A 27,096-nucleotide genomic window follows, 5' to 3' on the forward strand; every position below is an offset into this window, starting at 1 on the left:
ATATGCTAAAATCAGAAGCAAAGGGCAAGGTGTCGGAATTCATTATATCGCTGTGCCCTTGTTTCATTCCTTTTATCCTTTGATCTCTGTACTCCTGACAACAGATCATGCTGAAATGGGAAGTGCTGACTATCTGAAATAAATTGCCAAAGATAACCCTAACAAATGACCAAAAAAAACAACAACAGCAGCAACAAAAATTCCATTATATCATAAACTCACAACCCATTCCGCAACAAACCGTATGAGTTGAAGAAACACTGTACTTTGTAAGTTGATGATGGCTGAATAGAGGTTAATAACAATGTCCTAGTGGGTATTACCTGGGCTTAAGCATAATTCTTGGCAGGGTTTACACATTTTTGCTTTGGGGATGAGGTCAGCAACATACCTATAGTAGTGTGCTACTAGGTGAACTTCCTAAATGAAGCTCATGACCAAGAAGAAAGCAATACCAGAAAAGACAGAGTAAATAAAACACTTAGGAATAAGTGGGACTAGAAAAGCAGTATATCTTTCCTACTTTGTAGCATAGCTAGGTCCTATTACTTGACCGGAGTATACTAGTGTATGTACCCTTCGTAATGTTAAATTTTACATGTTATGGGCATGTTGTGGGCTTTCCAGTCCATCTACAAAAAGACGTATGAGACAGCATTGCTCCATCCCTAACACCTTACAGCCTCTTATGGAGCCTGGGCATTTCTGTATTTTAATTCCTAATATATATTTGGGTGGTGAAATGCCATCAAAGTTAATTTTTTCCTAAACACTCTATGAATTTTCAGTTGTTTCTTCTTAAGAATGATTGACTTGGGCATGTTGACAATAAAGGAACTGCTCTTTCCATCATTTGTCACATGGCGCTGCTCGCCTTTATCCCTGTGGCTCTTGGCAATGGAAAACCTCAGTGAAGGCCAGGGCTCAGGACTGGCCCCCGTATTTGAGGCCACATCAGTTGTTTGAGGTTTAAAAGATATTCTTTCTTGACTTCCGCCTCTATTTAAAACTGTCAGAAAAACAAAATTACCCAGGCAGTCTACCAAATGAGATGCTTTCCTTGCCCTAGATGTGCTCAATAAAACAGAGGTGAACTGCAGTTCTCTCCCTTAAACATGGAGTTAACTATCATGCAAACCAGACTCCATTTAAAAAATTATTCTGCTTTACATTACATCCTCTTCCACCTGTTGGAGTTCTTAATCACTTGTGTGTATGGGATATTTAGGTTTCATTTTAAATTAGCAGTAGCAACTTAATAGAATGTGTAAAATAAACTCTGTATACTAAAGGCATTTGCAGTTTATTGAGAGCAAGTCTGTTAAACATTTACCTGAGAGGAGTTCTCTTATAGAGTGTTGTTCAGGGGAAAGTCAATGAAATCTGCTGTTGCTGTTAGGGTGAGACCTTATGACATCTGGTAGGGAAATACTCCCTGAATGTGAGATTAAAATCATCCCTCTGGGGGTTCTGCGGCACAAGAACAGAAGCAAAGGAGGATGTAGCAACTCCTGACAAGCCTCAGCAGTCCCAGCAGCTAAACTGGGGTGAAGGGCACAGTGTTTTTCAACCTCTGCCTCCTGATTGTGGATTGATAAACAAGTGTTGACTAAAACTTTTCTAGTCTGTTCAGTTTATAACCACACTTGTTTTTCTCCCTCTGGCATGGTTGTTCAAAAGAATTTTGAGGACTTTAATAAACTGTTTGCTGAAGCATTTCATTTAGCTTTTGAGATTTTTCTAGGTAACTTAGACATCTAGAACCGAATGACAGTCATTCATCCTTCTTTATATGTTTAGTGCAGCATTTTCAGCCAGTTACAGCTTCACCATGGTTAATCATTAGAATAAAAAGTTCTGAAGCATAATAAAGGCTTCAGTCCTTTAATGTGCAAAAAATATCATGTTTATGAGTGGACTTCTCTTAGCTGGGAGCAGTTTCACCTGTAAACGAATAAGTGACTGTGAGGTTGTTCATTGTGACCAGTATTGCTGCACCTAGACCCATGTTCATTTGAAGCTGCTGTTCTCTCAAAAATGAAATATTGAACTGAGGCCTTCATTGTGCATTCAAAGAAATACAAAGAGAAGGAATGGATCTGTATTTCAAATATCATTGGTGCTATTGGCTTAGACATGTTCCCTTTATTGGGTCTGCTTTGCAAGCCTAAATTTGAGCCTGAAGAGTTTCTCCATATAAATGTCTTGAGTATTGCAGTGGCCCATCCATCACCTTTTTGCTTTTGAATTACAAAGATAACCTTAAGATATGATCCATATACTGGGCAATGTGATACATACACAGAAAGGGTGAGCCTCCTCAGTGATGAAATCAGCCAGTGCCCAAGAGGAAAGTAATAGGCAGAAAGGATAGAGTTGTTGAAAAAATTGATTCTTTTCCATTAAACTGTACGTGATGTGTTTTTTATGAAGCAGGTATCAGCTGAAGGAGAAATATTTTTTCAACTAAAAAGAGATTGATGGTAAGGGAGAGGAAAAGTATGTCAGAGATCACGGGATAAATATGTGTCTTATTCTATTACCTTCTCATATAATGAGAAAGTTGAAAAGCATTCTATTGTAGTTACTTAAAATGTTTACTTGGACTTGGTGGTATTAACACTTTTAATGTTAATAATGGCTTTTTTTTGTAAAGTACATGTAGACTTCACACATCATTGTTTTTTCAATTCTAAAACTTGTTTGGCTTATTTTCAGGTTTACCAAAGATGCAGGTCATTAGGAACTATTCTGGAACACCACCCCCAGCTCTTCATGAAGGACCCCCTTTACACCTCCAGGCCGGGGATACGGTTGAACTTCTGAGAGGAGATGCACACAGTCTGTTTTGGCAGGTACTATTGTTACAGGAAAGGAGTCCTGATCCAGCCCCAAGAGAGGATTCTTACATCTTGTCTAAGAAAGAATTCAGGGCAAGTCCACAGTGCAAAGCAAAAGCAAGTTGATTAAGAAAGTAAAGGAATAAAAGAATGGCTACTCCATAGACAGAACAGCCCCGAGGGTTGCTGGTTGCCCCTTTTTATGGTTATTTCTTGATGATATATTAAACAAGGGGTGGATCATTCATGCCTTCCCTTTTTAGACCGCATTGGGTAACTTCCTGACGTTGCCATGGCATTTGTAAACTGTCATGGCGCTGGTGGCAGTGTAGTAGTGAGGACGACAAGAGGTCACTCTCGTGGCCATCTTGGTTTTGGTGGGATTTAGTCAGCTTCTTTACTGCAACCTGTTTTATCAGCAAAGTCTTTATGACCTATATCTTGTGCCAACCTCCTGTCTCATACTGTGACTTAGAATGCCCTAACTTTCTGGGAATGCAACCGAGTAGGTTTCAGCCTCATTTTTACCCAGCTCCTATTTAAGATGGAGTTGCTCTGGTTCACACGCCTCTGACACTATCCAACAGTTTGTTAGATTTAGTGCATGATTTATTACTGCTTAAAGAAAAATGACTCTTGTCTTTAGAAACTGCATGCTTTCAGCTTCAGAAAAATTACATGATGTGCAGAAAATATTTTTTATTAACCTTTTTTATATTTACTAATGCCAAAGTGGGAACAAAAATTGGAACACTAGAGAAAAATACTATCAGTGCTGTGGGGTCATAATTATCATTTTTATTAAAAATTCCTACTTTACCAGAGCATTTTTTCCAAACCTAGGACCTGTGGGTATGATCTAATTTGCATGGCTTTAATATATTAACAGTTCACTTCAGGGGAACTACCTAATTAGCTTGCCTGTGGCCATTTCTGACCATATTTGCTTTTTGCCTACCCACGGTAATACCTGGAGTTCTCAGAGGTGCTCTGGGCATTATTCATAAAATCTGTGAAATGTAAAAAGTAAGTGAGCATATTGATGTTTGCCCATGATGAAATCTCTCTTGGGCCGTGGACCTTTTTATTTGGTTGAAACTTTTTTTGAACTTAGGTAAATATGGTATCATGTTAAGATTGAATAAAGCTGTTCATTAAATTCCTGAATTTCATGTGTATGTTAGAAGTATTTCTCAATGATGTTGAGGAAAGAATTGGTTAAAAAATCTAGTGTGCATTGAGGGAAAAATAAGTGAGGATCAACAGATTATCACGAGTGAAATGTGGTTAGAGGTAAAAAGAGAGAAATCAGAGAAAAGACTGTTGGATAATAATCAACTGTGCACATGTGGAAGGGACAGCTATTTTATTTGCTTAAATCTATTTTATTGTCTGTCATCTTAATATAAGAATGCCCAAAGATTGAACATTTATCTCTAACCACCATTTCAACTGTGGTAGCCAATGAATTTTCCAAAGCTCCACCATTCTTCTTAAGTATCCCACTCCTTCCGAACTTCATCCTTCCCAGAAAAGGAAAGGTCTTCTTCAGACCACTTCTGTGTCTGTCAGCCTAACCAGAAAACGTACCTGCCTTTGTAGCCATACAGTTCTTCACATTCAAGACTTATCTTTCTTCTTGAACTTTTTATCCTGTATTCCATCAGCTGAATTTTGACTCCTAAATTTTCAACTTCATTCTCTCCACTGGCTCCTTTTCTATAGCATGTAAATATTCTCAGTCTCCTCCCATATTAAACACATAACTCAACCTTTTGTCTGGTTATGCCAGACACTCTCTCACCCTCTTCCTCTCCACAACCAAAGCTAAGCTTGTTGGAGAAGTAGTCTATGCTCAATTTCTACCACTCCATGTCCTAGTCATAAGCCAACCTCTTGCAGAAACTACTCCTTCTTGGATCATTAGTGCAACTTTATATAAAAACTTTGAGATGGATGGTAAATTGTGCATAGCTTAAGTGTACAATTTGAGAAGTTTGAACACACACACACACACACACACATATATATATATATATGTAAGTGAAACCATCAGTATAATCAGGAGAATCAACATATCCAATATCATCCCTAAAGGTTTTTGTGCCCCTTGGTAATCCCTCCATCATGCTCCTGTCTGTTGCTTTGTTCCGTCTCACCCAACAACCCTCAGCAACCACTGTTCTGCTTTCAGACTAGAGATGAGTTTGTTTTTTTAAGAATTTGATGTGCATCACATAGTATGTATAATTTTTTGTGGCTTATTTCACACAACATGATTATCCTGAGATTCCATCATGTTGCTATGTATAACAATAGCTCTTTCTTTTTGTTGCTGATCATCATTCCATGTGTGGAGCTAGCACAATTTGTTTAACCGTTAGCGTGTTGATGGACTTTCAGGTTGCTACTAGTTTTTGGCTATTGCGAATAAAGCTTCTATGAACATTCAAATATAAATCTTTGTATGGACATAATGCTTTTATTTTTCTTAGGTACTAATGCCAAGAGAGGAATGTATAGATCATATATAGATAATTGTTTTTCAAAGTGCCTATACCATGTTACATTTCTCCTAGTTGTATTTGAGAGTTCTGGGTGCCTCTTATCCTTGCCAACATTTGGTATGGTCATTCTTTTTTTTTTTTTTTTTTTTTTTTTTTTTTTTTTTTTTTTTTAAATACAGGGTCTTGCTCTATTGCCCAGGCTGGAGTATAGTGGTACAGTCATAACTCACTGTAGCCTCAAACTCCTGGGCTCAAACCATCTTCCCATCTCAGCCTCCTGAGTAGTTGGAACAACAGGCATGTGTCACCATGCCTGGCTAATTTTTTAGAGATAGTGTCTAGCTAAGTTGCCCAGGCTGTTCTTGAACTCCTGGCCTCAAGCATCCCTCCCACCTCAGCCCGCCAAGTAGCTAGGATTACAAGCATGAGCCAGTATTTTAAATTGTATTTATCCCAGCAGGTATATAGTGGTGTCTCATTGTAGTTTTGATTTGCATTTTGTTAATCATTAATTCATTAATAATGCTGAACATCTTTTTGTGTGCTTATTTACCATCTATATAATTTTGCTGGTGAAGTGCTTGTTCAAATATTTTGTCAGATTTTTTAATGAGTCATGCATTTTTTTTATTATTTGGCTTTGAGAGCTCCCTAGATATTTTGGGTAAAAGTCCTTTATAAAACATTTTATTTCCATATATTTCTCCTAACCTGTGACTTGCTTTTTTTTTATTTTCTTGATAATGTCATACATAGAGCAGAAGTTTTTACCTTTTATGTAGTCCAATTTGTTAATTTGTTCTTTATATGGATCATGCTAAAGGTATTACATCTAACAAATCTTTGCCTACCCCAAAGTTACAAAGACATTCTCCTTTGTTATCTTCTGGAAGCCTTATAATTTTAGGTTTTACATTTAGATTTATGATTCATTTTGAGGTTTTTATTTTTTAACTCATTAGGCCACTTTATTTTATTTTATTTTTTCATACTTTAAGTTCTAGGGTACATGTGCACAATGTGCAGGTTTGTTACATCTGTATACATGTGCCATGTTGGTGTGCTGCACCCATTAACTCGTCATTTACATTAGTTATATCTCCTAATGCTATCCCTCCCTCCTCCCACTACCCCATGACAGGCCCCGGTGTGTGGTATTCCCCACCCTGTGTCCATGTGTTCTCATTGTTCAGTTCCCACCTATGAGTGAGAACATGTGGTGTTTGGTTTTCTGTCCTTGTGATAGTTTGCTGAGAATGATGGTTTCCAGCTTCATCCATGCCCCTACAAAGGACATGAACTCATCCTTTTTTTATGGCTGCATAGTATTCCATGGTGTATATGTGCCACATTTTCTTAATTCAGTCTGTCACTGATGGACATTTGGGTTGGTTCCAAGTCTTTGCGATTGTGAATAGTGCCGCAATAAACATACACATGCATGTGTCTTTATAGCGGCATGAGTTATAATCCTTTGGGTATATACCCAGTAATGGGATGGCTGGGTCAAGTGATATTTCTAGTTCTAGATCCTTGAGGAATCGCCACAGTCTTCCACAATGGTTGAACTAGTTTACAGTCCCACCAGCAGTGTAAAGGTGTTTGTATTTCTCCACATCCTCTCCAGCACCTGTTGTTTCCTGACTTTTTAATGATTGCCATTCTAACTGGTGTGAGATGGTATCTCATTGTGGTTTTGGTTTGCATTTCTCTGATGGCCAGTGATGATGAGCATTTTTTCATGTGTCTGTTGGCTGCATAAATGTCTTCTTTTGAGAAGTGTCTGTTCATATCCTTCGCCCACTTTTTGATGGGGTTATTTAATTTTTTCTTGTAAATTTATTTAAATTCCTTGTAGATTCTGAATATTAGCCCTTTGTCAGATGGGTAGATTGCAGAAATTTTCGCTATTCTGTAGGTTGCCTGTTCACTCCCTCAGAGTTTTTTTTTTCATATGCTTGTTTTTTTTGTTTTTTTGTTTTAATATGGTACTAATGGCAAGGTTTTTTTACATATGGATATCTAGGTGTTCCAGCAGCATTTGTTGAAAATGCGATTATTTCTCCACTGGATTGTCTTTGTACATTTGTAGATAATGTGTTGTCCATACATATGTGTGTATTTATATCTTTATGTGTATGTACACATATATTTATGTATATGTATCTATATATGTGTGTATATATATCTTTATATATGTGTGTATGTGTCTTTGTGTGTATATTTTATGTGTGTGTATATATATCTTTATATGTGTGTATACATATCTTTATATATCTGTAGGTCTGTTTCTGTATTCTATTTTGTTACATTGATTTCTTTCTCTATCTTTATACCAATGTGATGCTGTCTTGATTACTGCAGCTAATAAGATGTCTTGAAGTCAGACAATGTTAGTCCTCCAAATTTATTCTTTTCCTTTTTTCATAGGTGTTTTGAGTTTTTTTGGTCCTTTGTGTGTCTATGAATTTTGCAATCACCTTATCAACTTCACCAATAAAAAAAGCTTGTTGAGATTTTGATTGGGATCACATGGAATTGTAGATCAATATTGGAAAATTGACATCCTAACAAGATTGAGTCTTCCAATCACTGAACATACTATACTCCTCATTTATTTAGGCCTTTAATTCTCAGAAGTGTTTTTCAGTTTTCAGAGTTAAGGTCATATACATCTTTTGTCATATTTATCTGTAATTATTTCGCATTTCATTTTGATGCTATTATAAATGAGTTTTAAAATTTTAAGTTCTATTGTAAATTGTGAGATATAGAAATATAGTTGATTTTTGTATGTTGATCCCTTATTCTTTAACTCTTATTATATTCACTTACTAGTTCTTGTAGCTTTCCATGTGTAGATTCCAACAGGTTTTTTAATGTAGACATCACGTTGCCAATGAATACAGAGTTTTACTACTTCTTTTGCGATCTGATTGCCTTTTATTTCTTTTCCTTGACTTGTTGCAATGGCTAGAATGTCCAGTAAAATATCAAATAGAAGTCATGAGAGAGTATATCCTTGCCTTATTCCTGATCTTAGAGAAAAACATTAAGTCTCTTACCATTAAGTATGACATTATCTGCAATTTCTCATAAATGCCCTTCATCAAGTTGAGGACATTGCCTTCTATTCCTAGTTTGCTGCAAGTTTTCATCAGTAATAGATGTTGGATTTTTGTCAAATGCTCTTCTGCATCCATTGAAATGATGATAAAATTTTTTTTGTTTTTATTAATGTGGCAAATTTGATTTTCATATGTTAAATCAACATTTCTTTTCTATGATTAAATCCCAAATAGCAATTATATATTACCCTTTTTATATTTTGTTTTATTTTCATGTAATATCTTTGCCTGGTTTGGGTAATAATGTAATGTTCAAGGAATGAGTTGGGATCTAGTCCCTTCTCTTCAATTTTCTAAAAGAGATTTATAGAATTAGCATTATTTCTTCCCAAAGTGTTTTGTGGAATTTACTAGGGAAGCTATTTAGGCCTAGAGTTTGCTTAGTAGAAGGTTTTGTTTTGTTGTTTGTTTATTTTGAGACGGAGTCTCGCTCTGTCGCCCAGGGTGGATAGGCTGGAGTGCAGTGGCAGGATCTCGGCTCACCACAACCTCTGCCTCCTGGGTTCAAGTAATTCTCATGCCTCAGCCACAGGAGTAGCTGGGATTACAGGTGAACGTCACCATGCCTGCCCAGCTAATTTTTGTACTTTTAGTAGAAACGAAGTTTCACCATGTTGCCCAGGCTGGTGTCAAACTCCTGACCTCAAGTGATCTGCCCTCCTCAGCCTCCCAAAGTGCTAGGATTACAGGCGTGAGTCAGCACACCTGGCCTAGAAGTTAAAAAAAAAATAAAATTATAAAGCAAACATAGGGCTATTCAGGTTATTTGCTTCCCCTTGAGTGAGTTTGGTAGTTTGTGGTTTTCAAGGAATTTGTCCATTTTGTCTAAGTTGTCAAATTTAATGGCATGAATTTTTATTCATAATGTTTCTTCATTATCCTTTTAATATCTGTGGAATCTGTGGTTGTATTATCTGTCTCATTCCCAATATCACTAATGTATCTTTTTTTGCCTGGTCAACCCGACTAGATAGGTATACATTTTATTGATCTTCTAATAGAACCAGCTTTTGGTTTTATTGGTTCTATTGTTTTTTTCTCCTGTATCATCGATTTTTGCTCTGATTTTTATTACTTTCTATCTATTCTTTTGGGCTTAATTTGCTCTTCTTTTGCTAGTTTGTTAAGGTAGGGTGTTTGCTCACTGATTTGTGTACTTTCCTTTCTTTTGCTAATATAGTTAGTACTGCAAATTTCTTTCTAAGTGCTACTTTGGTGCCTTCCCAAAATTTTGCAGAGCTCTGTATTTTCATTTTCAGTCAGTCCAAAATACAGATGGTCCTTGACTTATGATGGTTTGATTTACTGATTTTTCAACTTCACGATGGTGTAAAATGATACACATGCAGTAGAAACTATACTTGGAGGACCCATGCAACCATTCTGTTTTTCACTTTCAGTACGGTATTCAATAAATTATATCAGCTATTCAGTACTTTATTATAAAATAAACTTTGTGTTATATTATTTTGAGCAACTGCAGGCTAATTGTTTTGAGCATGTTTAAGGTAGGCTAAGCTAAACTATTATGTTCAGTATGGTAGATGTATTAAATGCATTTTTGATTTTCAGTGTCTTCTAACCAGGCAGAATTCTCTCTTATTTATTCTTTCCTTATAGTAATGATGACAACAGTAGCACCAACAACTGATATTCACTGTACATTTTTATGTACAGGGTAGAGTTTTAAGAATACCTTTGTTAATACATATCATACTAATGAAAATAATATGAAATGAATTACTATTATTATCCTCATTTTATGGATGAGTGAACTGAGCCACTGTGAGGTTGAATAGCCTGCCCAAAGACATATAGCTAGTAACTTAGCAGAGCTGTGATTCAGACATAGGAATTCTGGCCAAGAGTCCAAGCTCTTTACTATTACACTCTAGCACTTGTTTTACAATCATGTTGTTTATGATGAAGCTCATGCTGCCTTCCTAAACTTCATGCACCTTAGGGATATTGGGATGGTGGCTGTCTTTATGCTAATTAAAGAAACTAGGTTTGTGAGTTTCTTTCACTGTCATCGTCAAACTTGTGACAGTGTTTCAGTTTTGTGATTATTGTACAACAATTTATTATTTCTCATAATGCTATGGATGATAAGATGGTTCTTCTGCTTCAGTTCATGGTTGGGGCGCTGGGAGCTGCTGAAAGATCCCGAATGCCCGTGTCCACAGGATTGGCAGTTAGTGTTAGCCTTTGTCTAGGAACTCAGTGGAGGCTCTCTGCACATTGACCTCTTCAGTGGCTCCTTATCTTCCTCACAGCATGGTGATCTCAGGGTACTTAGACTTACTATATGGTAACTGGCTCCCAAGAGTGTAAAAGTGGAAACTGCTGGACCGTCTTACACCTAAACACCAGAACTGGTGCAGAATTACTTTTGCCACTTTTTGTTGGTTAAAGCAAGACATGTCCAGCCCAGATACAAGAGGAAGGGGACCATACCAATCAAATCCCAGTAGGTGTGGTTCACCAGGATACCAAAATAACAGTGTGCCACAGACAGAAAACATTTTGAAGCCGTATGAGCAGCCCTAAGAATAAACTGGTTTTCTGAGGTCTTCCAAGGGCACTGAAAGCCAATCAGTTTTTCATAACAAAGAAAGGGACAGGAAGTAGTCAAGCCAACCACAAAATGTTGAAGATCTTGGTGCATATAAATGGCTTGAAAAGTTTGATGTTTGAGATCACTCTGAAGGTCACGCAGGAGTCCTAGAACCTAGCCAAATGTGTGCTTAGAGGCATTTAGCTTTAAAAAGATAATTTTGGAATTCATATTTTTCTAACCAAGCTCTGTGTTCCTTTCCATCTTTTCTTCTTAAACCTTAGATTTGTAAAACTTAATTGTGTATAGTATCTTTTTTTTTCATTTATTCACTATTTTTTCCTATCACACTAGTTTTAGATGGTGCTTTCAATTATTTTCATGTTTTGAGATTCATTATTTCCTTCATTCCTCAGAGCCACATGATGTTAAAAGTAGAACTATAATTGAGATTCTGGGACAACTAGCCCAGTGCCATTTTTTACTGAATGTTACTGCCTCCTATTCTTTCTAGACAAAAAGAAAGACATTATTAGTTGTCGTTTCCTTTCAGCAGCCTATAAACTTGAAGATTTTCTGGTATAGTATTAGAATGGTTTTGGAGACACTTAGGAGAATCATAGGACAAATGAGAACCCTTGGATGACAAGATATGTGGGTATGTTTGGGGTATATGTAATGATCAGAAACAAGGCTAATGTTTCGAACAGAGAAAACCAATTAGCACATTTATTTCAGATAGCAAGTATGCATTGAGTGCAAACTCTGTTCACTACTCAGACACTGCTCACACTTCAATTATCAATTTCTATTATTGGTTTGATATTAGGTCTCCTGTCTTTAGAAGAACCATTTTTGCTTGCCAGCAGCCAGTAATATGTTTGACTTTTTGCACATATATTGAAAGTTCATCTCGTGTTTCCCACACAGATGTAACTTGGATCAGAATTGTGTTACAGATACTTCTAAGCCAATCAAATAATTTTTAGCCAACAAATGCTAGTTTTATTGAAATGAACCACTGGCAGTATGAGAAGAACTAAATCCAAGTCATGTATCTGTAGCCAAATAGCTATATGGCTTCGGTCAAGACATTTAATCACTATATAGCTTAGTTTCTGCATGTGTTACATGAGCGGGGCTATACCAGAGCAGTGCTTACCCCCCTGAATGAATCACCTGGGGAGCTTTGCAATAATGTCGACACACAGCCTCACTTCCAGAGATTAAGACACAGGTAGCCTTGATTGAGCCTAGGCATAAGTAAGTTGTATAAAACCCCAGATGAGTCTAATGTGAGCCATTGATTTGATGATCTAATTGGTAAGATTCCATGGTAATTTTGATATTATCTCCAGCTCACTGGTTGGTAATTGGTATTATTAAACGTAGCTACAAAATAAGGTGTTACAATACTTTGGCTTTGATAGTTACCAAATAAGGGGTACCTTTTTGACAAATTAGTGCATGATTTAAAAAACCACTTGCTAAACAATCTTTGTACTGAACTTGATATAGTCTTCTCTAATTGAAAAAGCACTTTAAGATCTTACAGTGTTTCAAGGCTGTCATGATTAAATTAGCTTTTGTTTCATAGACTGGACATATGGAAGGTACATGTAGGAAACTGGGTTGAATCTGCACTTACTCAATGGCATGATCTACAATGCTATGTTTTTTAAAAAAATTCTGAACAAAAACCTTTCCTCCTTATTGGGTCTAAATGTGGAGTCATGTACTGGTTGACCCTTTGAAGCCATGTGTGTCTTTAGGCATGTTTACAGTGGCCCCTTTTATGTCAATTTGCTGATTTTCATACTCAAGACATGTACTTTATGACCTGAATCCTAACCTATGTGACTCCCCCACTGGGAATGTTTTTTAATTGTTTTCAACAACATAGTTTTTAAGCACCTCTTTCTGGTTCCTTCCTAATCTTCAGAGTATACATGCTTAGCTCTGGAGAAGCCAGTTACGTGTTTAGGAAATGATAGTTTATTTTGCTGAATGTTACTGACTCTGCCATCTATTAGCAGTGTGACTTTAAATAGATTACTTACTCTGAAGAGGGCCTCAATTTTATCTGTATAGTGGAAGTAGCAATCACCACATGCAAAATAAAACAAATACACAAAGGAATTCTAGCACAGTACCCATTAAATAATGGCTCCTATCCATCCATCCATCCTCCCATCCATTCTTCCATTCTTTTATCCTACCATTCATCCATTCAGATACTTATAAAGTGCCTACTATGTGACTGACTGTGTTTCATGTTGGGAGAACCAGAAACTAGAGAACCAGTTTCTAACCTGGAGGCCTCCATGATGTAAGGAATGATCAGAACTCAGGAGAGGTGATGCACCTGGTTTTCATTTTGAGTTTTTTAATTAAGGTTTTTGTAACTCATATTGTTGCAAATATATCTAGCATTAAACCTATAGATAAAAATCTAGAAAACTTATTGCAATGTTACAATGGCTTTGTATTTTATTTCAAAAATGTCTTTTGTACTAGTTAGGTGCTTTGGCTTATTTGGAAATTTTTGAGAAGTTATGCCTTCTAACCTGTTTTCTCTGTTTTTGCAAGTGAATGACTTCACTCATTAGTGTGGGAAGTCAGATTTTGTAGTAGACTGTCATGTTTTCCACATATGCTATGTCAGGAGAATACAAATTATCCTCTACTATATATCAGGAACTTTCTTTCTTTGAATAGCTATTAATTTAGTCTGCATTATTATTATAACAACAGTAATTTCTAATGCTATTGAATGAATGGGCTATCGGCATTTTCATTATTACTTCTTTCAAACAATGAATTATCAATTGAGCTGTAAAAATGTACTCTGTTCGATCTTCACATTGAAGGATTCATTTTGGCAGCATTTTCTTTTCTTCTTTGTCGTCTCTTCTTTTTTTTTCTTCCTCTTTCCTTGAAAGCTCTATAAAATTGTCTTCGAGTGAAATGAATATAAAATAGGAAATTGGCTGTTTGGGGCACATTTTCTAGTGCAGGTGTAAGGCATAGTTTTTACTGAGCGTAACAACATACAGGACAATTCTGATCATGTCATCCAATTGATGATGATAAACATGTTGCTTTTAAGTCTTTGTTACAATATGTGATAATAAAGTCTTAGTAACTCCTGAGAATATCCTTCATACTGGAAGAAATTATTCATATTACAAACTTTATTTTTCCAGAAAAGATAAACTATACTTATCACAAAGGAAGAGAGGGCAAGACAGAGAAACAGGCAAATGTAAAATTAAGCCGCATCATCTATGGTTTCTACTATAATAGAATGCTTTACATGTGTTTTCTTCTTAGAATAAAGGCTGTGAAACAATGAGGATTCTGTGTCTTATATCATGGGGTTTTATTTGCTCCATTGTCATTTACGAATATTCAAATGTTCCACAGGGAGAATTTTGTAAGCTAATTGGAACCAAAAGGCAATTATAAGCAGTAGAACTGTAATCAGTGCCAAAAATAATATATATTTTTATCCACAATGAAAGTTAAATAACTTAGAAAATAGTTGTGAAACTTCACGCTTACTAATCACGCATCTACATGATCTTTATTCTAAGGAGTGAAAATGTTTTTACCCACATTCTGATTAATTCACAAGGTCTTCATAAAGAGGGTAAATGGAAAGTCGTGTTACCTCCGTCTAGAACTGTGACTTTAAAGGGCCAAATTTATCACCTGTTTATAAAATTGCAGTTGTAGAATTAAAACTAAAGTCCTTTTCAGACTTTTTGGTCTCCTACTTTAGTTCTATATGTTAGACCATTGTACTTTGTTTTAGGAGAGTCATTTAATTCTCTAACACCTCTAAGGAAAACACACTTTTAAAGGCAGTTTTGTTCTTTTTTGGTAGAAAAATTAGGAAACAAAGCATCACTTTATGTATAACTTTTTGTGTAACAGGAAGAGTCACACAGAAAATAAAAAGTCAGACAGTAAGTTGAGCTTAGAGAGAACTTGGAGGTTCTCAGGAGGAAGGAAGCATTTCTAGTCGTGCTGATTTCAGAGGCAATGAACCTGGGGGGTGGTGGGCTCTTGACTTGGCCAGGGGCAACCAGGTGCTGGGTTCCCCACTACCATCCTCTCAGCCATCCAGACACAATGGTGATGAATGTTCTGTAAACTGGCCCTTGTCTTAGTTTACCTTGTCAAGAATTTTTACCTCCCACGGGACTGCTGTATTTGGTCTTCAGACAGTCCGAGTGACTCTCTTTTTTTACAAGTATTTTTTTCTTCATTTTAAGCTGAATAAAAAAAATGAAGGGCTGATTAGGGGGATCTTTTTCACAGGAGACCTGTTTTCTCAAAGCTCCAACTATTGGTGTATATGTTACCCTCTTCCTGGATTTTCCCTTTTGCCCCCATTCTGTCAGCTAAATCCTTCTTTATCATCAAGGCACAATACTGAGTCACCTTTTGTGAGGTCTTCTCAGAACCAAAAGGGTTTCTATCATAACACCCATCATACTGTGTCCTGAGGGTCTTTTTATCCTTCTTCCTGCCTGGTTAGAGCACTCCAGAAATATAAGAGCTATGACTTTCATTACTTTATCTCAGTTCCTAGAATGAAATAGGCATTCAGTCCATAGGTCTGGAATGAATAAGTCTATTCAGAGTTATGATCTCCGTAAAGTGTTACTTACAAGTTTTAAAGTGAGTTGTTTATTAAATTATACTTTATGGTGTCATTTGAAAGACCATTAAAGTATTTATTCATCTTGTCAGATTTAAATGTGTCTTTTTTCTCTCAGAATAATTTTGAAACTACTTAACATTGTTTCCTCAAATTTCTCATCTATAAAATGAGATTTTAATTCTTAAATGACTCATGGAGTGTTGTGAGAATCATAGGAAGTAAAGTTGAAAAGAGATTGAAAAGGAGAAAAAAGTGTATTTGGGTATAATGATTAATGATTTTGAAAGATATGCTTTATTTTCCAGAAATGGAAAATGATAATCAGGTATTTTTTGATTCTGGTTTTGTTTTTAGGTTTCCTCTTCCCCGTATTTAATGTGAAGAGTCTCACTGGCACGTATGGTCTCATGGAAGACTATTCTGCCTTCTCAATTCTCATACCCAGTTTTTGAAATTTCTTTAATCAGAGATTAAACTTTTTACTTCATAATTAGACATAAAAATGCAAATGATCAATTCTGAAGAGATTGATTGATTTAAATAATCATCAGGGTAAAAATCATGAGCCCTTTTCTCAGAGCAGGTTTGATTGAGGAAGACCCAAGATACCTCACAGAGAGTGATGGAGATGGGGAAGGAAAGAGCGAGATAGGGGTTTACAGTAAACAAACGTTGCCTAGGGAATGTGACTGAGAATGTAAGTGATCTGTGCAATAATGCACAACCCAGAAACCCTCTGAGCCTGGAGAAGGGAGGTGCGGCTGAGTGGAGTTAGTAGATCTTTCCTCCAGCACCTCTCCCTGAAGCTTCAGAAGTCAGTCACTTCAAAGGATTCTTTTCCTTTGCCCTACATTAAAAGGAGACTTCTAATCCTTTCTGGACCACACAACAATATTAGCTCCAGTAGAATTTTCGAAAGCTGTGTATTTTTCCTTCTGATCTAAAAATTCAAGTGTTAGTATGCATCATAGTCAGAGGCAAATAAGAACATTACAGAAATGCAAGAAAGAATCAGATCTCCTTTGTTAAGAAAACTGATTCTGGACACCAAAAGACTCATTGCTTTGGGTTATAAACCAGAGAGTAAACGTCTCTGGGAACTGGTAAGCGTTTTTCCCCTTCAGATTCCTATCCAAGGGCATTTCTTCATAATGTCTCAAACTTAGATTTTATCATGGCAATGATCCTTTTAAGGCAGTGTTGGAGCTTGTTTTCTCGGTGTCCCACTGTTCATCTTGGCTTTTCTTCTAAACTGCCTCTCACCACTGATGTATTAGCCCCATCCCTTGTGTAAAATCAGTAGAAGCCAAGGCAGAATTGAAATTGTGGCCATGGGGATAAAAAGCTATGTGAAAGCGTAGAGGCGCAGTCGGCATTAATATGTCCTGTAATCATGAGACCTTGATTTTGACAGGTATTTGCCTGTAAATACTGAGTTAAATCAGAGTCCCTAATTACAGGAAAGGAGAAAAAGGCAGTGTGTGACTGCACTAGAACAAGGGAGGCCTTGGGAGAGATGATTATAGAAGATAATAGGCATTAGTAAAGGCCTGTAAGAAACATTTTCCCTGGGTGATTGTCAACTGGCTTTGATTAAATAGATAATAAACTGAGTTTGCAGGAATGTTTCCAAGTGTACAGACTGTATTATGGGAATTGGCAGGCCTCCTGACAAAGTGGGTGAGGTCCTCATTGTTAATTCTCAAGATGGATGTTTTTGGTTAACAGTTCTTGTATTTTTCCAATACTTGGTATAGTGCAATGTAGGTTATAATGTACCTAGATGAGGACACTGCCATCTAAGTAGAAGTTCAGACAATGAAGTATTATCTCTTTTTTTCTGGAGAGTAAAGGAGTAACATTATGGGAGAAAGTTCTGAGAAATTCTGTTGTGTTCCTTTTTCTTCCATTATTTTATTACTATATAAGCTACATTCTGCCATAATTACTAAAAGTTTGTGTCAATCACAGAATACTTTCAGTGGGCCATGAATTTGGAATTCCATCTGACATGATTATTGATTTGACACCGCAAGTGGTTTCAGTAGAGTATGCACATGCACATGCCCCTAAGAATTGTGGCCAAATAATTTATCAAATTATAACATATATTGAATTTTAATTATTCATGATAATTTGAATTCCTGAAGAATGAATTAATGAATGCAATTTCTAACAAATCAACCTTTATGTGCTTTGGAAAATAGACCGCTTCACACTGAGTTAAAATGAATGTCATTAAGAAGCTGAAATGTCCTTGTCTTCTGTAAATAAATGCTATCAGATTAAATTACTGGCCTGGCACGATGGCTCATGCCTATAATCCCAACATTTTGGGAGGCTGGGGTGAGTGGATGATTTGAGGTCAGGAGTTTGAAACCAGCCTGGCCAACATGATGAAACCTTGTCTCTACTAAAAATACAAAGATTAGCCGGGCATGGTGGTGTGCGTCTGTAATCCCAGCTACTTGGGAGACTGAGGCAGGAGAATCACTTGAGCCTGGGAGGTGGAGGTTGCAGTGTGCAGAGATCGCACCATTGCACTCCAGCCTGGGCAGCAGAGTGAGACACCATCCCAAAAAGAAAAAAAAAAAAAAGATTAAATTACTGGCACACATTGTCCCTAATTAAGAATTTGTGGGTCAAATATTTTTTGACCAACCATGACTGAGTGTAGTACTGTGGGGGCATTGCAAAAGTGCTTATATAAGCAAAGAACATTGGTGGTAGCTGAGACATTGGAAATCCTTAAGCTCTGTTTCACAGGTGAGGATAATGAAGCCAAGAGGGGTTGAATGACCTACTCAAGATCAGAAGGCCAAAAATAAAACCCAGGCACCCAATTCCCTAGTCGTATCAAATTATCACCTCACAGGTTTTTTCCTCATCAAAAATACCACAAAAATCTGTGGAAAGAACCAAAGCTAAAGTGAATTTAAGGAAATGACATTGTCTGAATGAGATCCTTGAAGATCCTGTCCATGTCTATTCATTTTTAATTCCTTAGTTTGTAACACAGTGCCTTGTGCATATTAAGAAGTCAGTAAACTTTTCTTTAAAGCACTACTTTTGCTCTTAGTAGAAAAGTAACATTCTTTAAAAATATCTCATGCTGCCATGAGCATTTAGTGTGTGTGGTTCTATGACTCAGAGTATTTTCTTTTGTGATTAGTTATGATTAAAATTGCCAAGGATAGAAAAACATTCATTTGTTGTCTGCCAGTATTAGAAAAGCAGATTTCTTTGGACCTTTGTTAAGCCTGGATTGGTTTTGGGTTATATGGCTTCTCACCAAGATGTGGTAGAACCTGGTTCTTTCCAGATTTTGTATTGAGTAACAATGTGGGCTTTGACTTACCTACATGTAGACTGGTTTTTGCTTGCCCAAATTTTTTTTTCTATCATTAAAGGTATTCTCTTGTTTACTTCACACACATACACACACACACACACACACACACACACACACACACAGTCATAAGACTATAATTTAGGATTGTATCATGTACATCCCACCCAGTGAGACTTTGGAGAAAAAGCATTCAGATACCCATAATCAGAGGATTCCCTTTCTTGCTGCAGGTCTTACACAGGGACCTCACCAAATACATTTTTGAATAACAGGAAAAACACTTGGTAAAGTCTCGTTCCAGTGTTGTATTCATCTCAAATCTAATAAGTGTAGATGTACAGCTTATGGCTTTTAGTGGGTTTTTTTTTCTCAGTATACATTTCACAACTTTTAATTTTTAAGGGTTTTTGACACTTCCATCTGCCAAAATTTCAGAGATGTAGTAAACACAATTTTGTGTGAATTGGAAAAACCATCAACTATAATTGAAGCCTTTGTCATATGTTTTGATGACTCGATGCAATTATAAACCCATACAAATTGAAGGTAAATTTAATTTCAGAGATCCTGGACCAAGGTACCAAGGTACAAGTTTCTTAGACTTATTCAGAATTCTAAGCCAATGACAGTCACTTTACAAGAGAAATATGCCAGAGATATGGATATTTTATTTTGTCTTTTGAACAACCTCATGAACTTTCACTGTTTATACATTGGACAAAAGTTAAGGATCATATCCCCTTTTGACTAAGAAATAACAAAAATACATAGCTTATGGTTTTGTATGTGTGCATGAGTATTTTGGAATTAATGGTAGTGGCCATCATATAACCATATGCAGTTATGCTTGGCAAGTTTTCAAGGTGTTTACTGGTAGAAAATGCATATCTTACTCATCATATAGGAGGCAATTAACAATGAAAGAATATGTGTACTGCCAAGAAAGCATTTGAGTAAAGGAATGGACTATCAGGAATATAATAGTTCCTGTTCAGATGAAAGTGATATGAGAGTCTATGTTCCTTGCGGCTTAGCAAGTTTACTGAAATATGAAGAGAGTGGTAGGATTATACACAGGATTAGACATTTCTATTTTAATAACACATGGATGGGCCAAATAACAAAGGAAAACTTAGAAATGAAATAACTGATTGACAATAATCAAAAAGCAATATTATGGATAAAATAAAACAAGTATTTAGCATTTGCAAAGTACTTTCATGTATATTAATTCTTTGATCCTTGTAACAACCTGGTGAGGCGTGTGTGGCAGATCTTGTCATCATCCTTGTTTTACCGCTGAGACTTGCAAAAGGTTGCGCATCTTTTTATAGCAGAGCTAGAAATAGAACAAGCTCTTCTGATGACACATCCTATGATACTGCCTTTCTGTGTTTTCCAAGAACTATCCCTTATGTATATGTAACTGATGATGGTTACAATATGGCTGCAGCTGTGATTAAAAATCTCTCCTTACCAATGGCCAGTTTCTGACTGGGTGTTTTCCTGATCGCCTCCTCTTTGCTGGTTTTTTTCTTTTATTGCTTGTCCTCACAAACATCATCAGAATAATTCCAAAAGCTGCGTGTTCATCTTTCCGTCCATCCTTCCTTCCTTCCATCTGCCCATCCAATCAATAAACTAATTTGTGTGTACAGTGTATTCACCTATATTCCTATAATTCATGGCCCTGCTGTACATCTTCTTTCCCCAAACATTCAACCTGTATATTTCTGACAGCGGGAAGTGACTGGGCAGGGTGACAGTTGCTCTGGCCATTACCCATGTGTGATAAATTGCTTAGTAATCTCCACAGCACCGTCGTGCATACATTGAGAGTGTTTAGAGCATTGTAAGTTGGGAGAATTTCCAATCGTTCATAAATATCCATTAATCTGTCCCTTTTACATTCAGCTTTCCACATCTGTTTCAAATTGTTCAGTGCTATTCCAGGAGTGCCTTAAAGCTCCAATCCAGGTAGTATTAAGGGGATAAATGAGGCACAGGGAAGAGACACTGTATTTTTCTCAAAGCAATTCTTTCTCCTTTTTACAGAGTTAGAAGCCAAGCAATTTACGATTAAGATTTTCAGAAGATATGCTTTGTCATTTTAAGCCATCCTTGTCTGTGGGTTTAAAAACGAGGTTTTAGCTCTAGCATCCTGGCATACCTTAATGTATTTCTCTGTACAGGTAGATTGTGAATATCATTTCTACCAGCAAACCTGAAGTAGTTTTAATTCATTATGATTCAGTGTGGATTCTTATTGAAGAAAAATGAAGAATAGTTAAAACCTAAGGTCAGTTAGAAATAAATAAGTGCCTGAGTATACCTTTATGTTTGTGATGTTCAGGAATGTCAGAGGAAGTTGTCAATAATTTTAGTTTGATACATTTTCTACAGGAAAAAAAATTGTTTTTCAGGAAAAAGGCATTATTTTATGAATTATAATTTAATATGATTTGGCTTTATGTCTGCTCTAGGTGATTGAATGAAAATTATAAAGGTGGATTTTTTTCTCCCCATATACTACCCATAAGCTATTTTCTCAGGTGCTTTCCAAAGAATGTATTTTCATAAGAATGACCCAACCTGTACTGTTAGATTTACGGAAGTCTCATCACATAGTACAGAGATGCCCTGCAGAATAAATGCATATAAAGATAGCACCATATGGTATATCAGATGACACGTAAGTATGAGAGAGGAATGTTTTCAAGTTGACCTTGAAGATGTTAAGGGACTTACAGAACAAATACAAGGCAGGAGGATAACTGAAAGATGATTCCCTATCTTTGGCATTTGTAATACTCATAAAAGGGATGACAAGCTTATTATCTGACTCAGAATAAAATGCCCACACAGTAATGTAAAGAAGAAGGAAATTCAGTTGCATATCTCTCACTAAGATTAGTAAAAACCTCATATCATCACATAAAGTGCACTAAATCATTGCATTTGAAGTTGGTCTATTTCATAGGTACAGTCTGCAATTTCATCCATGCGTAGGGGATTGACAGCTGCTCCATCCATTAGTATTAATGAATTACCATACCAACATCCCACACACATCCACCAAGAAACCAAAGAAACCCCTCCTACACACTACTTTGTTTTGAATCCTCCAAATGTTGTAGGATAGCTATCTTTTTAATAAGTAGAAGTTATTGAATATAGCACATATTATAGCTAAAAGTGATGAGACTAGGAATTAGTAAGTAATTGTAACTTTATTCATATATTAAAGTAGGTTAAATTATCTCTCATCACTCTGTCATCTAAGGAATGCCTATGACCATTTAAGAAATGGTCCTGAACTTCTAGGGCATTTTATTAAAGAAAAAAACAATTCAGAATGACATTGGCAGCCTGTTTAGTGAAATTTTTTCCCTCCTGAAGGACCTCCAAGAGTGTCCTTTAAACGAGGTGAAAAGAACAAAATGAGTTTTGATATGATGACCATGTGTACTTGTTTACCCAGAACAGTTCAATTTATACCGTTTGCTCTGGCATAGTTATTAGTAACTACCCGTTTATTCTCAAAAGGTCCTGATTTGAATGGAAAATTATATGTTCATCTAGTTTTAGAGCATTTCTTATACAACCGCGGTCTCTTCCTCTACCGTCTAGTATGCTTCCAGTTCCCGTTTATGTCTTTTGTGTGTAACACCTGTTTCTACAAAGGAAGAAAGAAAGAAACAACTATGCCAGTCCATATGCCTTCACCAGCTAAAAAATTCATCTCTTTTTTCCCACTCTTTTATTCTTTGGGTTCTCATCCTCTTTTCTCTGCTTTGTGACATTGCACTCCCCAACACTGTCCTTATAGAACATGTCAGGGACAAGTCAAAGAATGTCACTGTATGAATATTTTCCTATAGAAACGGGCAGCTTAATCCTTTTCAGTGCTTGCCTGTGTGAAAAAAAAATGTGACATATAGTCATGGGTTACTTAATGACAGTGATACATACAATAAATGCATCATTGTACAAGTGTTATGGAATGTACTTATACCAACCTAGATAGTGTAGCCTACTACACACCTAAGCTACATGTATAGCCTCTTGCTGCTAGGCTACAAACCTGTATAGCATATTACTTCACTGAATATTGTAGGCAGTTATAACATTTGTATATCTAAACATAGGAAAAGTACAGTAAAAATATGATATTATAATTTTATGGAACCACCATCATTATAAGGTTAGTCATTGACTGAAATGTCATCATGTGGCACATGGCTGTATTTTATTATTTTTAATGAGGAAGAATTTAGGGCCATGCTCCTCAGTGACAGGGAACTCTCAGATTGAGTTATATCTCCCCTTAGAAACATTTGTTAAGGGCCTACTCTGTGTCTGACATCTTCTTATACAAAAATGACTGAGAGATTATCCCTTATGCCAGGAACTCACAGTCTATTAATAGAGAAGACCATGTTGAACAATAATTACATATACTACTAGAAGTGAATACTACCAAAGCACTAATACTTTATGTATCACCAAGAGTATGGAAAGGTGCGGTGGGAGAATAGGCATGGGATTCAATCTGGGATCTGCTCCTTGGGGAAGAGATGACAGAGTAGGTAATGTGCGAACTGAGTTTTGGAGGAGGAACAGAATGAAGGTATCAATGTACATGAGGGACTCTGCATCAGGTTTGCTCTGAGAAAGTAGATAGTATTGCATTGGCCAACATACCCTGTCACAAAATATCACTTATTCTCGTGTACTCTGCATTCTATAGAATAAAGTCTTTTGTTGTTGTTCTGAAGAAGAGTGGAAGTTGCCAGTTTACTATTTTTATAATAGCCATAATTTTCCAATTTGTTGATACATCTTCAAATGTACTTTGGAAAGACCATTTCAGAGCTCTCTCTTTGGACTTTCCTCTGCAAAATAGACTTCTTTCCTTTGTGTACTCTCAAAGGTCTTGTTTGTTTTTTAAAGCATTCTTATTCTTTTCTCTTCTGAGCTTAATCAGTGTGTGGTTCCCACCACACACCCTTATATTTTGCACTCAGGTAGCATTACAGTGCATTTATATATAGAAGTCTGGCTAGTGGTATAGTCCCAAATACCATATTTATTTATTTGTATCTTACTGCCATGCTGAAAATAAACCATTATAGAGCACTTGATAAACACAGCTGAATGAAAGAAACAGTTCTTCCAACCTTGCAGTTACTGCTGCCATCCCTCCCAGGTCTCTGATTCCTCTCTCTCCTTATCGTTTCTTTCTGCCTTGTTATTTCACTAATTTCTGTAAATTCTGTCTTCTATCTTCTCTCTACATTTTTTCCAAGTGATGCAGCCTTGCTCCAGTTTCCAGATTCCGCTCTAAGTCATCTAAGTCTGTGTTGTTTGAATGGATTCTCTAGTCATCTCCTACCTCCATTCTTCATTCTTTTTCCAGTCTTTAACTCAGAAACAGATCATCTTCTCTTCCCACATCTAATCCACTGGCCAGTTCAGCAGACTCCGTTATATAGTGTCTTCAGCATGTGTTTCTCTCCCTCCAATCCCTTTCCTTACCATGGTATCAGTTTCCTTGTGATATTCACAACTCCAAAAGTGAGACTCATCTAGGAGCCATATTCCACACTGGTGCAAGTTTTAGTCTTCTAAAACATACAACACCTTCAAAGAAATGCCATCACCAGTGATAGAATTCAGCTATCACTGTCAAATTGTTTCCTAACTGCTTTTTATATTTAAGTCCCACTGTCCTTTTTCATGAGTCTCTATTATGCTTGTACAGAGAGGCAGTGCAGAGCCCTGAAATTAGAACATCTGAGTTTGATTTATGGCTCTGTACTTGTTAGCTCTGTGACCATGGACAGATTATTTACCTTCTCTCTGTCTCATTTTCCTCATCTGTAATGTGGGGATAGTAATTGGATCTACCATAAAGATTATAGCAAGGATTAAATAAAACTCTCAGAGCAGTGTCTAGCACATATTAAGGATTCAATAAGTATTAGTATTTTTGCAATTTAATGACAAAAACCACAATTACTTTTGCACCAACCTAATAGAGTCCTATTCTCCAAAATCTTATGGTCTTCTTCTGTTAATAAGTATCCTATTTCATTTTACATTTGAAAATCATCCAAAACTTACATTGTTTTCTATTTTCACATCTTGAAATTTCATCTTGCTAGATAGACATTCTCATGTTTTCTGTTAGACCAATAGCATCCATTTATATGGAATTCATAATTAATTATATGCCTTCACAAAATTCATATGATCTGCTTATGCCAACGAATATAAAGGTGAAAGATAGAAACTGCTGTTATCTCTCTATCATAGGGGTCCTCAACCCCCGGGCCACGAACCGTGGCCTATTAGGTACTGGGCCACACAGCAGGAGGTGAGCTGCCAATGAGCAAGCGTTACTACCTGAGTTCCACCTCCTGTCAAATCAGTGGCGGCATTAGATTGTCATAGGAGTGCAGATTTGACTGTGAACTGTGCATATGAGGGATCTAGGTTGCACTCCCTTTATGAAAATCTAATGCCTGAGGTGGAACAGTTTCCTCCCGAAGCCACCTGTCATGCCCCCAGCACCCACCCCACCTCAGCCCACATCCCTGGGGCCAAAAACGTTGGTGTCCAGTGTTCTACAGGATTGAGAGATACAAAGCTAACAAAATTGAAGGGTAGATTGAAAAATAAACTTGAATTATTTTATGATCATGAATTGAAACCACATGTAAAGTTGAACAACCAGGAAAACTATCTCTGCTTTTACTTCCTTTTCTGAACCGCAGTAAGTTAATGCTCAGGACTAGATATAACACATAAGGAATTCTAAGGATCCTAAGTAACAGTGCTATGTATGGGGTATCATGGGGTTATCATTTGTGGTAAATTTGTTTTCAACACTGGCATTTTTTTCCTCTTAGGGCAGAAATTTAGCATCTGGAGAGGTTGGATTTTTTCCAAGTGATGCAGTCAAGCCTTGCCCATGTGTAAGTATCTTAATTTTCTCTTGCTTCATTTTGTTTTTGACGCTGTGATTAATTGTGCAAAAATCTACAAAGAATGCTGGCCAAATCGATTATTAATTTTATTACTGTTTTCTGGAAGAATCATTATTTTCAACATCACTATGGTTCTATTGTCAGAATATGTTTTTAAATATTAAGAAAATATATAGAAGAGGCAAATTTTACTTAGCAGAATTTATAAAACTACGTTGTCTAAAAGGTTTTAGAAGACATAAACCACAGCCACAAATTAGATGCATTGTACAAGTTTCCTCTTTCCCACTGAACTGAGAATGGTACGGTCTGCCTCCAGTCACTTGGGTTACAGGGCAATATTATACTTCAGCTGATGTCTTTGAAACCTTGCTAGAAAATGAAAAGTCCACAAATTTTTCAGCCAAAGGTCTACATATATTTTCTATAGTGTGTCATTACTTTTTATATAATGTCATAATGGAATTTTCTGAAAATATAAAACACAGATAAAAGGAGAATAAATGAACATTTGCTCAATTAATATTATGGGTGAATGTAACCTAAAATGTACTCCTTGGTGTGTTATGATACTGATAAATTTCTGTTTAGGGTAACATGATTTTAATATCACCATTTGGTAATATGGGTGACGTTTTCCACACAATTTTTTAAGTTATTGACTCCAAAATAAATGAAATTTGTTTACTAATATGATGGAGATGATTGCCTGAGGGGGAAAACTCTCCTTAAACTCTCTTGCTTGCTGTATTTCAGTAGTTACTGAATTTCCAAACTGGACATTCTTTTTAATGTTAGAAACATGAGAATCTGCCATCCTTGGCTCTAGAATGTGCACTATAGGATAATTTACTCCACTCATTCAAGCTTAATTATTTTCAAAAACAAAGAGAATAGAAAAGCGTCTGTTACTCTGTGGTTCTGTGATCTAATATCACATTTTTTTAACTTTTATTTTAGGTTTAGGGGTACATGTGCAGGTTTATTATTTGGGTAAATTGCGTGTCATAGGGGATTGGTGTACAGATTATTGTGTCACTCAGTTTCT

The 27,096-nt window shown here is 36.4% G+C and overlaps 1 protein-coding gene across 4 annotated transcripts in view; it reads left to right on the plus strand.

Moving 5' to 3' along the window:
• The window catches only part of VAV3 (vav 3 guanine nucleotide exchange factor), a 408,117-nt gene that overhangs the window by 338,260 nt on the left and 42,761 nt on the right, over positions 1-27,096 (plus strand). For all 4 annotated transcript variants that reach the window (XM_011968871.1, XM_011968873.1, XM_011968874.1 and 1 more), the window contains 2 exons: positions 2,719-2,855; positions 25,971-26,036. In XM_011968871.1, coding sequence (XP_011824261.1) covers positions 2,719-2,855; positions 25,971-26,036 — 203 coding nt within the window. The remainder of the gene's footprint in view (positions 1-2,718; positions 2,856-25,970; positions 26,037-27,096) is intronic.

Source organism: Mandrillus leucophaeus, unplaced genomic scaffold (genome assembly GCF_000951045.1).
Source record: "Mandrillus leucophaeus isolate KB7577 unplaced genomic scaffold, Mleu.le_1.0 Scaffold861, whole genome shotgun sequence".
Taxonomy (NCBI): Eukaryota; Metazoa; Chordata; class Mammalia; order Primates; family Cercopithecidae; genus Mandrillus; species Mandrillus leucophaeus.